The sequence below is a fragment of the Sorex araneus genome, chromosome 3, assembly GCF_027595985.1.
Source record: "Sorex araneus isolate mSorAra2 chromosome 3, mSorAra2.pri, whole genome shotgun sequence".
NCBI classification, from domain to species: domain Eukaryota; kingdom Metazoa; phylum Chordata; class Mammalia; order Eulipotyphla; family Soricidae; genus Sorex; species Sorex araneus.
The window spans coordinates 143173283-143189792 of record NC_073304.1 but is presented as its reverse complement, the minus strand read 5'-3'; the positions used below and the strand labels follow the sequence as shown (position 1 = coordinate 143189792).

Here is a 16510-nt window from a genome sequence, read left to right as displayed (position 1 = left end):
ACAGAGATGATTTCTCCTGGAAGACATGGTATGGTTACAAAAGACTGGGAAAACATATCCCTTTACTTAACAAGTGTGTGCTCAATAAAATTGTTTTTAAAAATTCCATTATTCACACATTTATGTTCTGAAGGAAAAAAGATTTCAAGCTAATAGAAAAATAGTCTCCAAGATTCTCTACATCCCCTCACGACTAAAATTAACAGAGTGGTCTATGTATTTAGCATGGTCCAACTACTAGAAGACAGAAAAGGAGTATCTAAAAATAAGTTTGAGGACCTACTGAAGGGACAAAGGACACTACGATTTCAAAAATTAACGTATCCTTTTCCCTTTGAGGATAAGGATATGAAACTTTGAGAATTAATTTGAAGACTTACCTACTCTTGCCTAAAACTGGTTAGTTTTCACTGGCTGAGAACTTTTAGTATTTCAATTTGCTACCCAAGACTAACAACTATTGCTTTTTACTAAAAACAAAAGCATAATCTCAGTTCAACTGCACTTTTCCTATGTGGTAACATCACTCACAATCTGAGCACATCTCTTAAAAGTGAAACCAGAGGCCAGGCAGATACCTATTTGCAAAGATCAAAAGGGATCACTTTTTATTCAGAGCCATCTTAAGTTTCTTCAGTTGTCCCCAGGTTTATTTAATGCAAATAATTTTTAAAGGTAGAATACCAAAACAAAGGAAATAATTTTATTATAATAATATGTAAGATCCCTCTCGGAGAGCATGGCAAACTGCCGAGAGTATCCCGCCCACACAGCAGAGCCTGGCAAGCTACCCATGGTGTATTTGATATGCCAAAAACAGTAACAACAAGTCTCACAGTGGAGACGTTACTGGTGCCCAGTCGAGCAAATCGATGAACAACAGGACAGTGCTACAATATATAAGAACAATAATAAAGGAGAAAAAAGATAAAAGATTATTCTAACAAATCCCACAAAGAGAAACAAAAGGAATTGCAAAGTTAATCAGGGGAAGAGAGAAAAGTAACAGTGAGATAGACAGAAGCACCATTAGAAAAGAAGTAAATTAAGAGAAGAGCCAGACGATGGACTAAACAAGTTGTCCAGGGGCCAGAGAAGTAGTGCAGTGGGTGAGACACTTGTTTTGCACATGATGACTATGGTTCAGTCCCGAAAATGGGTTAATCCCACAAATGATTCCCCCCAGCCCATAGGGAGAAAGGGGAGGAGGGGAGGAGAAGGGAGAGAGGAGAGGGAGAGGAGTGGGGGGGAGGGGAGGGGAGGGGAACAGGGGAGGAGAGGAGAGACCAAGGGCTGAAGAGATAGAATATGGTGCTTGCCTTGCATGAGGTCAACCCCAGCTCAATCCCCAGCACCACATATGGCCTCCTGAGCACCACCAGGAGTAATCCCTGAGCAGAGTCAGAAAGAGCCCTGAGCACTGTCAGGTGTGATCCAACCACCTATCCCTGCACAAAAAAAAAAAAAAAATTTAAGATGAAGGCCCAGTGGTGGGGTGTGTAGGTAACCCATAGAATGCCTTTACCCGTATCACAAAGTGGGTGGGAAGGGTGGGAGGGGTGATACCAGGAACTAAATCCAGATGTCATACATACAAAGCTGGCTCTACTACTGATACAACTCTGTCCCACTGACCACAACTAAAAAGAAAATACTGTTACAAAGTCTCAATAGAATTTATATTCCTTTTCTTTTTTTTTTTTTTTTCTTTTTGGGTCACACCTGGCGATGCACAGGGGTTACTCCTGGCTTTTCACTCAGGAATTACCCCTGGCTGTGCTCAGGGGACCATATGGGATGCTGGGATTCGAACCTGGGTCGGCCGCGTGCAAGGCAAACGCCCTACCCGCTGTGCTATCTCTCCAGCCGCTATATTCCTTTTCTGAATGCAATTCACTTCAAGATTTATCCTTAGAATTGCTATTTAAGTACGATTTTTATTTGAGAGTGTCAGCATACTTCACAAAGAAAGCAACACCAAAATACAAAGTTTCATTTTTACTTTATCTTTCCCCATAATTAATGCTGTCAGCATACCAATGCAAACTGATATATCCGCATGATTCATATACTTGACATTTTAAATATACTTAAAAGAGTTTATGAAACTTCAAGTGCCCTTTTCTGACAGCTGATCTGAAGAGAATAACCAGTTTGTTATCTTGTGAAGTAGTAAATTAAAAACCTGCGATTTTCAACCATCAAGTCTATTATTAATATAGTATATATTCTTCTTCCTTCAAGTTTCTAACTTCAGTTACCTGTTTGCAACTATAAGCTTCATAAACACTGCAGTAATGGCTGCATTAAAAATCTATGCAAACATTCACATTTTTGGGATATGTTTGTTTTGGTGCTATACCCAAGGGTGCTAAGGATTACTCTTGGCTCCATGCTCAGAAACTACTCCTGGTGGGCTTGGGGGACCACATGGGGTGATGGAGATCAAATCTATGGTCAGCCATGTGCAAGGAAAGCGCCCAATCTGCTTCTATTTTATCTATCCAACAACAAATACTCCCATTTTAAGAATTCTCCCTGAAGAAATGAAACTTTTGAGGGGTACCTAACAGGCATTAGGGCATCTGTCTTGCACATGACAATCCTGGTCTCCCAGCACTGCATGTAGTTCCCTGAGCAACATCAGTTGTGATCCTTGAGCACAGAGCCAAGACTGACCCTCCAGCAGTGCTTGGTTGTGTTCCAACCCACCCCACAAGACCCTAAAAAAAACCAAAACATTCTATCCCTTGCACACAGAAAGTTTAAGAAACATTCTTCAAAAAAAATAAATTTGGGCCTTGAGAATACTGGCATGCAGTTGTTCCGCCACTATGGATATCAAGCTTTCACATGGATATAAAACTATTACATTCAAGTATATTACATGGTAGATGGAAAAGCAAGACGAGGAAGATTAAGGGAGAGGTAGCTCAGTTCTATTCAAATTACGGATTAAATATATGGAATTATTTACAGAACCACAAGTAGAAAACAACAAAACAATCACGTAGCCACAGCTAGGTATTCTCAAAGGTTCCTAGAAGTATTTAAAATAATTTAACAACTTCTATTATATGCTTTCTCAACATTACAGACATGCCCTCACATAATGCAGAGTCCAACTAAACTCATCTTGAGGTAACAACTTCTCAAGTAAGGAAGTTAGTTCCAACTCTATGAGACAATTTAGTAAGAGAAGGTGAGAAAATGTCAGAAGCAAAACTTAAGAAACAATGGCACTAAAGTTGCACTTTCACATTTCTATTAAAGAAGTAAATACAACAATGGAATATATAGGCCCAGAAAAAACAATCAGAAAAACCCCAGATACACAAACTGTAGATGTAAGATGAAAATTACCTTCAATAACACTGAAGCTTATATCACATGGCAGTTAACTTTGGTCTTTAGGAAATTAACCTAATAGAATTAATTTTATTACAAAGCTATTTTCAACTCAATCTAGGATTTTATATATATATAAAATGATTTTATAAACACAGTGAATACCAACCATCAAGGCCCCTACAGAGTTAGAGCTAATCAACCAACCAACAAAATCATACAAACAATAAGTCTAGGATTTATTTTCTTAACTCTCCCTTTGGGAAAGTCCCTATCGTAATTAGAAAGTTAAGTGGCATTAACTAATTCCAGCGGTCTGGACAGGAAGGCCCTTGAAAACACACAGAAAAATTAAGGAGCACAAGCAAACATGTGACAGCCAAAGAGAACTGGTGGGATTAGTTGGCTTGAAGCACCACTGCAAGTCAGAGACCGGAGAGTTAATACGAAGGAGCCACCCCAGAGCTGTGACCGGGGGGAGGGGGGCTTACAATTCTGAGCTCCAAGACAAAGAAAAGAGTCAGGACAAATTACGTGCAAAACTTTTTTAAAAGCACCTAACTTAAACAGATTTTCCAAATCCAAAGTTTTCTTTAAATAAAACTCTCTCTAGCACAGCAGTTACTATCTACACGTACTAAAGACAGGAAAATAAACATGCTTGTACTTCACAATGAGATACCCAAGCAAGGTCTAAAATTTCCTAAATTAAAAATGATGAGTGGGAAAGAATTTAATAATGACCCTCCCAAGCAGGTTTTTAAGATATCCCTAGAATTACCAGAATACGCCCTTAGACTTGCCTGAAATTGAAGGCAAACGAGAATAGTAATTATAGAATTACAAACGAGTAGAGTTTGTTGGCTTTTATTTTAAACAATCAGTTTGTACTTTCACTCTACATAAAATACTGTCATCTTTGAAGAAATAAAGTACAAATAAGTTTCTTCCAGTAAAAAAATAAACCTTTTAATTTTATAATTGTTTCAAGTCCATGAATTTTTACTGCATCTTAGAATCAATTTCTAATCTCACCTCACCTATCTAACAATAACAAAAGTACATGGTAGTTTTTTTCTAATCCCACAGGCTCAAAATTAAAATAGTGTTACAATACAATGAAGCCATTTGGTCCAATGGGGTGTCTATTTGCTCCTTTCTAACAAACTCCAAGAGAGGACTACTTTCTATCTCCCACTTTCTTAATCTAGGAAGAATTAGAGGTTGTCAGGGAAACCGAAAAGCAGAAAAGCAAACGTGTTAAGTCAGTGCCCTTAACAATATAAAAAAATCTAAAGTCAAGAAGCTCTGCAACACAGGGATTCTAATATCTCAGAAAAAAGCACAATTTCCTTGTGAATCAAAGGTCTACTTAGTTTTATCTGCAAAGTTCAAAGCAGTGTGCTGGGCCTGTGCCATGAATTCTGGGCAACGTACCTGATTGCAGAGTTCTGGGTCAGGTCCCTTAACATGGGAACAGGAGAACATACAGTTCTAAAGAGACATGACAGAACAACCATGTGTTTGTAAATTGTAATCTTTAAGGTAAGTCAGAGTAAACACTATGCTTGTTAGGCTTTAATAAAGAGAAATCATTAAAATACCAAAAGAATATAATAATTATTTGTAACTTTAAAAAATAAAATATTTAAGTAACATAGGAAAAATGCTAAACTCCTCCAGGCTTCCCCAATTATATACAAGTGAATGCTTACTGATCAGGAAGAACAGCTACTTCATCCAAAGAAAACTTTCCTTGAATCCCATGACATAATTCAGGTGGTACATCCACTGGCTGTGGAAAAATGCATTCCTGATTATATTTCCAAAAGAACGCAAAACAAGAGGTCAAATAGTATTTGTGTCCCAGCATTATTCTTAGTAGCAAAAAGATGCAAACAAATCAAGTTGCTACCCAAAGATGAATGGATAAATGAAATGTAATAGAAAATTATTCAGCATAAAAGAAATGAAATTCTGACACATGCTAAATATGGTGAAACTTTAAATCATAATGCTAAGTGAAATAAATTAGATCCAGAAGACTTACACTGCACAGCTCATTTATGTTAGGTATCAAGATTAGGGAAATTTAGATAGGAAAGAAGAAAGGTCACAGAAGGAGGAAAAGGAAAATAGGAGACGTATATAATGCAATGGTTTTTTCCTTTAACTTTTTACGCTGTGGACCAGTGAAACGAAGAAACATTTCATGAATCACTAAGGCACAAATAAAATGTTTTTTGATTTTCTTTCTTTTTTTTTTTTTTGCTTTTTGGGACACACCTGGCGATGCACAGGGGTTACTCCTGGCTCTGCACTCAGGAATTACTCCTGGAGGTGCTCAGGGGACCATATGGGATGCTAGGATTCAAACCCGGGTCGGCCGTGTGCAAGGCAAACGCCCTACCCGCTGTGCTATCGCTCCAGCCCCTTGATTTGTTTTTAAGAGTATTTTGTGTATTAGTATTTTTCGTTGGGGTTGGAGCGATAGCACAGCGGTTGGGCTTTCGCCTTTCACTCGGCCAACCCGTGTTCGATTCCTCCGCCCCTCTTGGAGAGTCCAGCAAGCTACCAAGAGTACGGAGCCCGAGCGACAGAGCGTGGCAAGCTACCCGTGCATATTGCATATACCAAAAACAGTAACAATAAGTCTCTCAATGAGAGACATTACTGGTGCCCGCTCGAACAAATCGATGAGCAATGGGATGACAATGATATAGTGATACAGTATTCTTCATTAAAATTGTATTTGATTTGAGGACCATACTGTTAACATAAGGGTTTCGTGCATGCCAGTGTTCCCACACCACAGTCACACTGGAGTATCTGTTTCCCGCCACCAAGGCCTCAGAGCCACCTCCCATACTCCTAGCCTCTGGCCCTTGGTGAACCCAATTCTGTAGCCCACTTTTCTGATTCTCCTGCCTTCAGTCATTGTTATTTCCTTATTATGTTTCTTTATATCCCACATCTGATAGAGATAGTCTGCATCAGTCACTCCTGACTCACACTTAGCATGATCCTTCTTACACTATCCACACGCATAGTTTTAATATTTAATATGAAAACCATATTAAGTGGCAGTAATTTTTTTTTTGCCAATGATCCAATGAATGGTGGTCCAAAACCTTCAGATTAATGGCTAGTTTCTATTTGAAAAGATGAAAATTCAAGAAATGGAAAGTGGTGATGGCTGTACAACAATGAATGCAGGCCAGTGCACTTTGAATCATGTCAGTGTATCAATTTAAAGTGGGTGTTTAAATTTTAGCAAAAATAGAAAATTAGCTTCCATAGTAGTTATACTATAGAAAAGTAGCCCTACCTCTGTAGAACCTGTTTGGTATAACTCTCGAATGAAATCATGGAGTTGGTGATGCTTCCCCACGAATAAGACGTCACCTCCAAGACTGTTTCTTCTAGCTGATGGACAAATGAACAAGAAGAATGTTCAAATAACTATACCTGAAAGAGCAATTTATGAGAATATAAAGAGCATCCATCCAAACTTTAAACTTTAAAACTTCATTACAAAGTTTACCAAAAATAATTTTAAAGCCAAAAACCGTGTGATACTGTCTTGCAGAAGGAAAAGAAGCTACCAGCAATAACAGTTCAAGGATCAATGACTCTCAGAGAGAATTATTACAGAAGACACCTACGTGTAATATTTAAGGGACTTTTTTTTAATTTATACAGAAATTAATTTCTGGGTCTTTTTGTTGAAGGGTGATCAACTGGTGATGCTCAGGCTGACTCATGCAAGCTATGTCCCTACCCACTACACTATCACTCCAGCCCAGAAATTAATTTCTTGATAAAACATTCCCTGAGAAAACACAAACTATTTCATGAAAAAGGCTAAGAAAGAGTATTTTGTAGATTACGCTGGATTTAAATACATTTCCCAAGAGAGCCTGGCTTTGTAATTTCCTAGTAATTCTGTCAGTATTAATGACAAAATAACATGTTTTGTGCAAAATATCATTTCTTACGCATTCTTAGGGCAAAAGCCTTTATTTCCATCTAACTTTTCAAGCAAAGTTACTATCTGGGGAGGATGAAGGAAGATCAATACTATATCCCAATATGAAAAATTACTTTTGTGTGCTTATAAGGTCAAAGGTCAAAAGATATTCTTAAAGTTGCTTTTTTGTTGACTTATGCCTCTTTTGTGGGAAAATTGAGAAATGCTATAAACATCAAATAAAGACCAAGACCAAATTCACTAAGGAACTACAATATCTACATTACAGATAGATACAAGGCAAGTGAGAAGCAATTCTTACTCTCTTCTGGAGTGAGGTCTGGGTATACTTCTTCTAGGGCAGCTCGAAGTCTTCGTTCATCTACAAATGGCAATAGAGCAACTCCTGGGAAAACAAATATCCATTGCCACAGCAATTCAAATTATCTAAATTCCAACTCATTATTGGTTATATATAAACACTCCTAGTAGATCATTTTTGCTGATATAGAAACATTTTGGAATTTAACCTCAATGAAACTGAACTCAAGCCAAAAAAATACTTCCATCTGGTGGTAAAAGAACATTTCCTATCATTCTCCATCCTAAACACACAACGGTGCAAACTGAAAATGGCTCATGTTTGCTGAATCTTAATTCTGTGATGATAAAATTCTTAAATTATGAATAAGTGGCCACCTGGATTCTCTGTTCCTTTTCTTTACGATGACCGTAGGCAAGTCTGTTATTCTCCCAAGGGCTTGAGCTTCTCCTTTCATCTTTCTAGCACTTGGTTTCTTTTGTGGAAAAGAGACCACTCAACTATAAAACAATCAGTCTCCTCACTACAATACTTGGATGTCTCTTCTAGATCTACAATGGCATGAGTTTAAAACCAGAAAATTTAAAAAAAAAATTAGAAATTTGCTAAAATAACTTTCTTTGTGAAGGGAAATAAACACAGCAGCTGTTTATTTTCAGGCTGTGTGTTCCCATCTACACTATGCTTAAATAAGCTTTATTTTTTTCTGCATACATAATTTTTAAAGTGGCATACTAGTAATAGAGAATCTACTGGTGGGTAACTATATAAAGTTTTCATGCATATATACATACGCTCTGCTATATATAGCAAAATATATTGGCTACATAAAGTTTTTTTTAAAAGAAACACTATTGCTAATTAAAACTGCTGTTATTTGTGATTCTCATTTAAATAATGAGAAATGAAATATTTTCCAAATTGTCAAGTGCTTAATATTATATTTTCAGAGATAAAAAGCATTCCACTACACTTAAGAAGTTTAATTTGTTTTGTTTTTGGGTCATACACGGCAATGCACAGGGGTTACTCCTGGTTCATGCACTCAGGAATTATTCCTGGTGGTACTCGAGGGACCATATGGGATATTGGGATTCGAACTCAGGTTGGCTTCGGGCAAGGCAAACGCCCTACCCGCTGTGCTATTGCTCCAGCCCTGTTAAGTTAAATTTTAACTTAGTTAAAAGTTCCAGGGCTGGAGAGAGTCCAGCAGGTAAGGTACTTGTCATGCATCTGAGTGACCTGGGATCTATCCCTGCATAGTATATGGTCTTCTGAGCCCCATCGGAGTGACCCCTGAATAAACTGCCAGGAGTAAGTCTGAGTACTAACTAGTATGGCCAAAACATTTAAAAGTTCTACTTGGGGAGCTGGGGATACAGCTCAAGTTGTAGAGTACTTGTCTCTCGTGTGTGAGTCCTTGAGGTTAATCCCCAGCACCACCATACCATTTTCCACATCAATCAAATTTACAATGTATCAAAATGGTGCTATTAAAATCAGTATTATTCAGTGCTAATCTCAGATTGGTGGAAAATCAAATCTTTACAAATAATTCTCTAAAAGTTATTACACAAATTCTTTCCACCCACAAATCATGTCTTAGTTTGATTTAAAAAATATACATTTTTACCCAAAAAGGATTAATATCTAAATTTTACCTTGCCATGCATATTTCTTCCCATTCAAATCAATCGCAAAATCTTCAGGGTAGAAGTCAATTATACTAGAATCCTGTATTAGGGAGACAAAGATTCAAAAAAAAGGTTACACATTCGGGGCCGGAGCAATAGCACAGCACAGCAGGTAGGGTGTTTGCCTTGCATGCAGCTGACCCGGGTTCAATCCGAGGCATCCCATATGGTCCCCCAAGCACCACCAGGAGTAATTCCTCAGTGCAAAGCCAGGAGTAACCCCTGAGCATCACTGGTTGTGACCCAAAAAGCAAAAAAAAAAAAGTTACACATTCCTATTATAAAGAGTAAGACAACTTTTGTTCAAGTTACTAGGTCTGACAAGATGAGGTTTCATGTCTTTAAAAAGAATGCTGGATAACTGGTCTTTTAAACATAGGTCACATAGGTTAAAATGAGCAAATTTTTTTAAAGATGGGGGAAAGGTATTACAAAAGAATTTTAGAACTGTGGTCCCAACAGCAGCCTGTGAGGAGCTTACTGATTTTAATATCTATTTCCTGGCCAAGCCACATTCTTTTTAGCTACTACATGAAAGAAGTTCAGTGGTAATTTCAGATAGGCCAGAGCTATTCTGAGCTCTAGCAGCCACCACAAATGGCAGGGACAAATGAAATAATGCTTTACAAGTAAGCCAAAATCCCAAACTGGTTTTATTTATAGGTACTGATGTATCACAAGAAAAGCAAAGTAGAACAAAACGTAGTGAGAAACATACAAAACAACTCTTTCATTTTTACTTTGTTTATACACTTTAATTTTTAACTTATGATACGCAAAAACTATTGTGACTGATAGTAAAATGTTTGACAAAATCCAGCTATAGACAGACTCAAAATATTGAGATACTCACAGGATCAGTCATAAGCTTTCGCCATGAAGGAGGTAGAAAGTTACCACTTGCAGCTGGAAAAACTCCCATAAGCTGTTCCAACGGTTTAAACTACAGAAAGAAAAATGTTTAAGATAAGAACATTTTATTCATTTGTTTATTTATCTTTTATTGAATCACCATGAGAAGTTACAAAGTTTTCAGGTTTAAGTCTCAGCCATACAATGGTCAAACACCCATCCCTTCACCAGTGCCCAAGTTCTACCACCAAGAACCCCAATATACCCTCATTCCACCACCCAAGATAAGAACATTTTTATCCACGCCAAAATTCTACAAAATTTGTATCTCTAAATAGTCCACCTTACCGGTTTAGTGCCTTTCTCAAAATCAGACGGCATGTCTGCAATACCTTCAAAGTCCGACGCAAAAGGTGCATAATGGAATGGATAATACCACTTCCAGGAGGCACAGCCCTAGAGTCATCGAAATAAAATAACCCAAAACTCTGAGTTACATATAGACACCATAAATTAAAAATCCCCAGAGAACTATGTTATTAGCCCACAGTATCATTTATAAAACACACAAAGAGTTCTGGAATATTTTCTTTTTTGATTAAATCTGAACTGTTAACTTCTAGTAATATTCCCTTGATATAAAAATGAAAAGCATCTTCAATAATACTAAATACTTAAAACAAATACTAAATACTGTAGTATTTAGTGAAAATTTTCATTTTTAAAATGTTTGGTGGTATCTCTGTCCAAACCTACAGAGGCTTTCATCAAATACAATGAAGAGCCTCTGCCACTGAGCATACAGGTGGCTGAAGGACACAACAAGACAGTCCAAACCTCTTTTTATAATTCCTTATGCTTTTAGGAGTATACGAATATTACTTTTCTTAACTACAATAATAGTTAAGTAAGCCTATCAAAGAAACCAAAAGAAAAGAAAATTATAGAAGTGTTCCTGATATGTGTTTCAAATCTGAGTCTGGTGGATTAAAATGTGGAGGAGAGAAATATGAAATTAGAATTAAGTCAACAGTACTGAACGGACTGTCTTCTATAACAAACTTCACCTATTTATTTCCAGATAATAGCAAAATTTAAATTATGCCATTTTGCAAGCACAAAACCACACACACATACACTTAAGTGCTAGAATCCGCAGTAAGTACCTAATCTGTTACCAGTTAGGCATCTCAACTATCAAAAGCTTGAAGTCAGAGATTACTTCAATTAGAATGTTTTTCATGTAATATGACTGCATTATATAGGGAAAATGTTATTCAAATTTTTTTCAAATTCTTATGAGTAAAGGACTTTCTTTTTGAGTCAAACATTATAAATATAAAAATAGTAGATATAGTAAAAACATTTAATACTCAGTTATTTTTATTCCAATGTGAAATAAACTAAACGCAACAATCTTAAAGACAAAGTACATAAAATACACAAATTGTGCTATATGATGCTATAATCATTAACACAATATGAAAATAGCTTTACTTACATATTAGCTCTAGGGACTTTAAAGTCTCTACAATTATTGTTTAGGGCAATGAATTTCTAAAACGGAAACTTTTAAAAATAAGTCTGGGTTCAAATATAATTCAGTAATATACATTGTTACAGAAACTCTAATCTACTAAAATGATTAGATTTAGAAACCATTCTTTTGTACCTGGTAATAATATCGAAGAACCCAGCAGAGCCCTTCAACATAAGACTGCACAACTTTCCGACGAAATTTCTCATCAGCTGCATCAACATCAAATTTGTTTTTGTAGTACCTCTGCTTCCAACCAGCTTCCCATAGCCTAAAAAGCAAAGCTGGGTTATGTTGAATGAGTACACTTCACTAATGGTCTATAGATTTGTAAGCCAGTTTATAAACTAAATCTAGGTAAAATGTAAATAGACTTCATTTGTTTCTAAAAAGTCTACTTTCACGAGATATATTATCAATATAAATAAAAATCTAAATAGTGATCCTATAAAACTGTTATAAAACATTTTAAAAAATAAGAGAAAAACTATTCATAAGTATAGAATATTTGTTTATATTTCAATACTGTTTTACATTTTTTAAAATGAAACAATTCTAAATTTACATTTAAAGATTTAAATATTAGGGACTAGAGGATAGCACAGCAGGTAGGCACTTGCCTTGAATGCAGCTGACCCAGGTTCTATAATCCTCAGCATCCCATATGGTCCCCCAACACTGCCAGGAGTAATTGCCGAGTGCAGAGGCAGGAGTAACCCCTGAACATTACTGGGTGTGCCCTCTGACCCCCCAAAGATTTAAATATTAAAGATATTGTCTACAGTATAAATTCACTAAATACACACACATATATGTACATACACACATATATAATACTTAAGTTATACAAAGTTAGTGCTTAAAAAAAGACTATTGTTTCTGCAGTTTTTTGGGATTAACCAATGGCCTCACACATGTGAGATAAGAACTCGACCACTGAATCACAGCCCATGTAGAGAACCAGGAAAAGTTTTAGAAAGTGAAAGTGGGAACCAAAGAGACAAATAGGTAGGGCACTTGCTTTACACACAGTTGACATAGCCTTGATTTCTGGCACCCCAAATGGTCCCTGGGCACTGCCTGGAGTGATCCCTGAATGTAGAGCTAGAAGCTCTGAGCACAGGGAGATGTTGGCCGTCTCCCCTAAAACTAAACTTAAAATTAAAAAAAAAAAAAAAAGTAAAAATAGCTCGGAATAGGAACCAAGCGTAAATTAAGTGCATTACTACTCTCCCTATTGGGATTCATTTCACTTTTCATCTAGGAATTGCTTAAGTTTACATGTGCACAATGTGTGCATGAGCATACGCACAAGCATGCATGTAGAATTTGTTTGTTTTCCGTGCATATCCAGAGGTGCTCCTGGCTCTGTGCTCAGGACCAATCACACAGGGTGCTGTAATGCGGCATATGCTGAGGGTCTACCGGGGCCAGCTGCATGCAAGGAAAACACTTAACCCCTGAATTTATCTCACTGGTCCCTGTATATATTTTTTGGTAAAATATGGAAACAAATCAATTGATTCACCAAATCATCATCCATCACTGAAAATATAATGCAAAGAACATTTTCAAAGACATGTTTAAAAAATAGAAAGTACTCATTTCTCATTTTTCACAAGATTTAAACAAGGACAAAGATGCCAAACACTAAAGAAACCAGGAGAGATTAAAAAAAAAAAAAAAAACCACAAAAATGACTCCATTAAAGATTCTTTGCTTTTTTTCCTTTCTTCTTCTTCCTTTTCTGCAGCTTCCAGTTCAGTCCTGGGGGTCGCTCATGTCCAGGGCTCAAACCTCATCCTCCTGCATGTAAAGCATACGCTCATTCTGCTGAGATATCTTTCCTAGCCTAGAAGCTATTTTCTACTACATACCAGTTCTTACAAGTTAACTGTAGCCACAGTTCAAAATTGACCTTACTAATTTTAATCTCCCACATAAACACAGGATTCACAAACATCCATTGGGAGAAGTATCCTCTATCCATAAACGTGGATTATCTCTATTTTACAGAAATACTGATGAAACAAATGCTAAGAACCCAAGGTATTTCTTGATAGAAGCATTTCTCTCTTGACAATGCTTACTACCAGCACTAACCAATAAAGTAGTAAGTAGATTATGTGACTAAGTTGTAATGAGCACAATGACTACAAAAGTTTACTCGTAAGAGGAAAACCGAGTTACAGAAGCACAGGATAAAACTCACAAATCAACATAGGTTTCAGAATATGACTTCAAAGGATGCTAAAAAAAAAATACAGTGAAGTTTCGAGTCATGAATACAAATACAATGACTATACTCAAAAAAAGAAACATGAGCTGTGGAACCAATGCTTAAATTTGATATATATATTTTTGATAAATCCTTAGTGAGTTACTACTGTTGAGATGTGAGTCGTTCGTGAGTAAAGTCCATGGTACAAGTCCAGACTTAATTACACCTGAAGCATTTGATCTCATTATGTAATGATTTCAAATTTTTGGATAATCTCTTACAATTAAAGAGAAACATTATACAATACAACTATTCACATCCAAGTTTGTGTTTTAACAAATGTACGTGTTTATCTCTCAAGAATGATTTTTGCATATTTCACTTTGAGGAAGAATCTTTTTAACCGAGTATATTAAAGCAAACTATATTAAGTAACCAAATGCAACTGAACTTTCTGGGTTAAGCTGCTTGAAAATTTAATCTCTAAACAGTAAAATTCAGATCACATAATCAGAGCTAAACACCTCATATCTAGCCTATCTAGTGCCTGGTCTCAGAGGGAAAAGTGGCTTGGAGGACAAAAACCTGTGCGCATACTAATCTAGATGCTTAGATTTAACAGCTATAGCTTACACATCTCACTGGAATTTACTGACTGTTCGAACTCTCCACATTAATTACTGGTGGATAAAAAGATCACAGGCAAGCATCAGAAGGCACTGCTGTTTTAAGCTAAACAGCATTAATCACACTGCATCTATTTCAGCAATTTGCTAACAAAGCGCTACTGAAAAGCGGCTTCACCTGACATTATCCTCTGGCTCGGGCTCACTGTCACTGTCGTCTGCCTTTCGCTTGACTCCTCCTATCGGAGACGGGGAACCATCAGAAGTGAAACTTGTATTAGGAGACACTGAGGGACTCTGCAGACAATTATAACGTTATAGACAAAGAATTCGATTATTCATTTCATATGAGAATTATATCCAACTACAATGACCAATATGCTTCACAGTAACGCATTTTAAAACAAGGCTATTATGGTAAATATATTTAGAAACTACAAAGACAGACACTGGCAGATTTCCACTTTCCCCGAAAGACTAATATATAACAACCATCCTAAGCTTAAATTTAAAAGAATTTGTTTTGTTTTTTTGGCTACATGCAGCAGTACTCAGGGTTTATTCCTGGGTCTTTGCTTGGAGGTCAGTCCTGGCGGTGCTCAGGGACCATTTGGGGTGCTGGGTTAGCTGGGTACAAGGCAAATACCAACTCACTGTATTATCTCTCTGGCTCCTAAGCTTGAAAGCATTTAAACAGTTGCTTCAGAAGAAAGAAAACTAATTTCGTAGCTGTTTTAGATGACAGGACTTGAATGTGCATTTTTCCTTTGGGAATTCCCTCATTTGATGAATTTATTTTTTACACACTAAAATGTTCTTTTATTACTTCACAACATAAGTCATTTTTTAAGCAATGAAAATCATAAAAGTCATTTAATAAACAGTCAATTCCCCCCTCGTCATCTACATTTAAAATCACTTTCCACCAATGAAAGAGCAAAGCTGCAAGGGATAAAGTTTGTACTACGTAATCATAATGTAATATATAAAAATAAGTGCTAATGAGAATGAAATAGCAATGTTCTACATACAATAAACACTCTGGAAAGCATTGAGACTGCCAGCTATTTAATTATTATAGTTTTTAAAAATTCAATATACAAAGATATCGACCATAGAAAGGTGCCTGATTTTATTATCTTAAAGATCTGAATACTCTTAAATTCAGTATTATCTTCTTTTTTTCACCTAATTCAATAAACATAGCTAATAGATTTTAAAACTTAAATCTCAAAAAGTAGAACTTAAAAAAAAAAAAGTAGAACTTTAATGGTGGGAGTGGTTTTTTTTTTTTTTGCTTTTTGGGTCACACCCGGCAATGCACAGGGGTCACTCCTGGCTCTGCACTCAGGAATTACCCCTGGCGGTGGTCAGGGGACCATATGGGATGCTGGGAATCGAACCCGGGTCGGCCGTGTGCAAGGCAAACGCCCTACCCGCTGTGCTATCACTCTAGCCCCATGGTGGGAGTGGTTTCTACACTCCCCAAAATGATACAGCATTATAAACCAACAGCAAATAAAATTTTCATTAAAACACATTCGAATAGGGCCCGGGGATAGCTCCAGGAGCAAAGCACAAGACCATCATGTCTAAGGGTCTAGTTCGACCCTGGTATAGCAATGTCTTCTCTCCAGCACTGCCCCTGTGGCCCTGGAGGCCCTGGAGGCCCTGAGCACTACCAGACTCAAGCAGCACTGCACCATCCACCCACCCAAACACCAGACCCTCGGGGCCCAGCTGCTGAGGGGACCGACGCCCCCAGCTCTGCTATGGAAGATATATATATATCTATATATATATACATATATATAGATATAGATATAGATAGATACACACACACATTTATATGTATCTCTGGAAGTTATATACATATGTATGACATTTACATAAGATGACTCACACATACCCACACCATGATTGCATAAATTAATAAAAGA

At 36.9% G+C, this 16510-nt stretch overlaps 1 protein-coding gene and 1 pseudogene across 1 annotated transcript in view; both read right to left on the bottom strand.

The window, feature by feature from the left end:
- The window catches only part of LOC129403439 (uncharacterized), a 575036-nt pseudogene that overhangs the window by 141937 nt on the left and 416589 nt on the right, over positions 1 to 16510 (bottom strand).
- XRN2 (5'-3' exoribonuclease 2) overlaps positions 1 to 16510 on the bottom strand; it is a 94747-nt gene that overhangs the window by 34504 nt on the left and 43733 nt on the right. Inside the window, 9 exon segments of the mRNA XM_004614413.3 lie at positions 4786 to 4842; positions 5064 to 5143; positions 6677 to 6774; positions 7641 to 7724; positions 9302 to 9374; positions 10188 to 10277; positions 10535 to 10642; positions 11859 to 11994; positions 14749 to 14867. Coding sequence (XP_004614470.2) covers positions 4786 to 4842; positions 5064 to 5143; positions 6677 to 6774; positions 7641 to 7724; positions 9302 to 9374; positions 10188 to 10277; positions 10535 to 10642; positions 11859 to 11994; positions 14749 to 14867 — 845 coding nt within the window.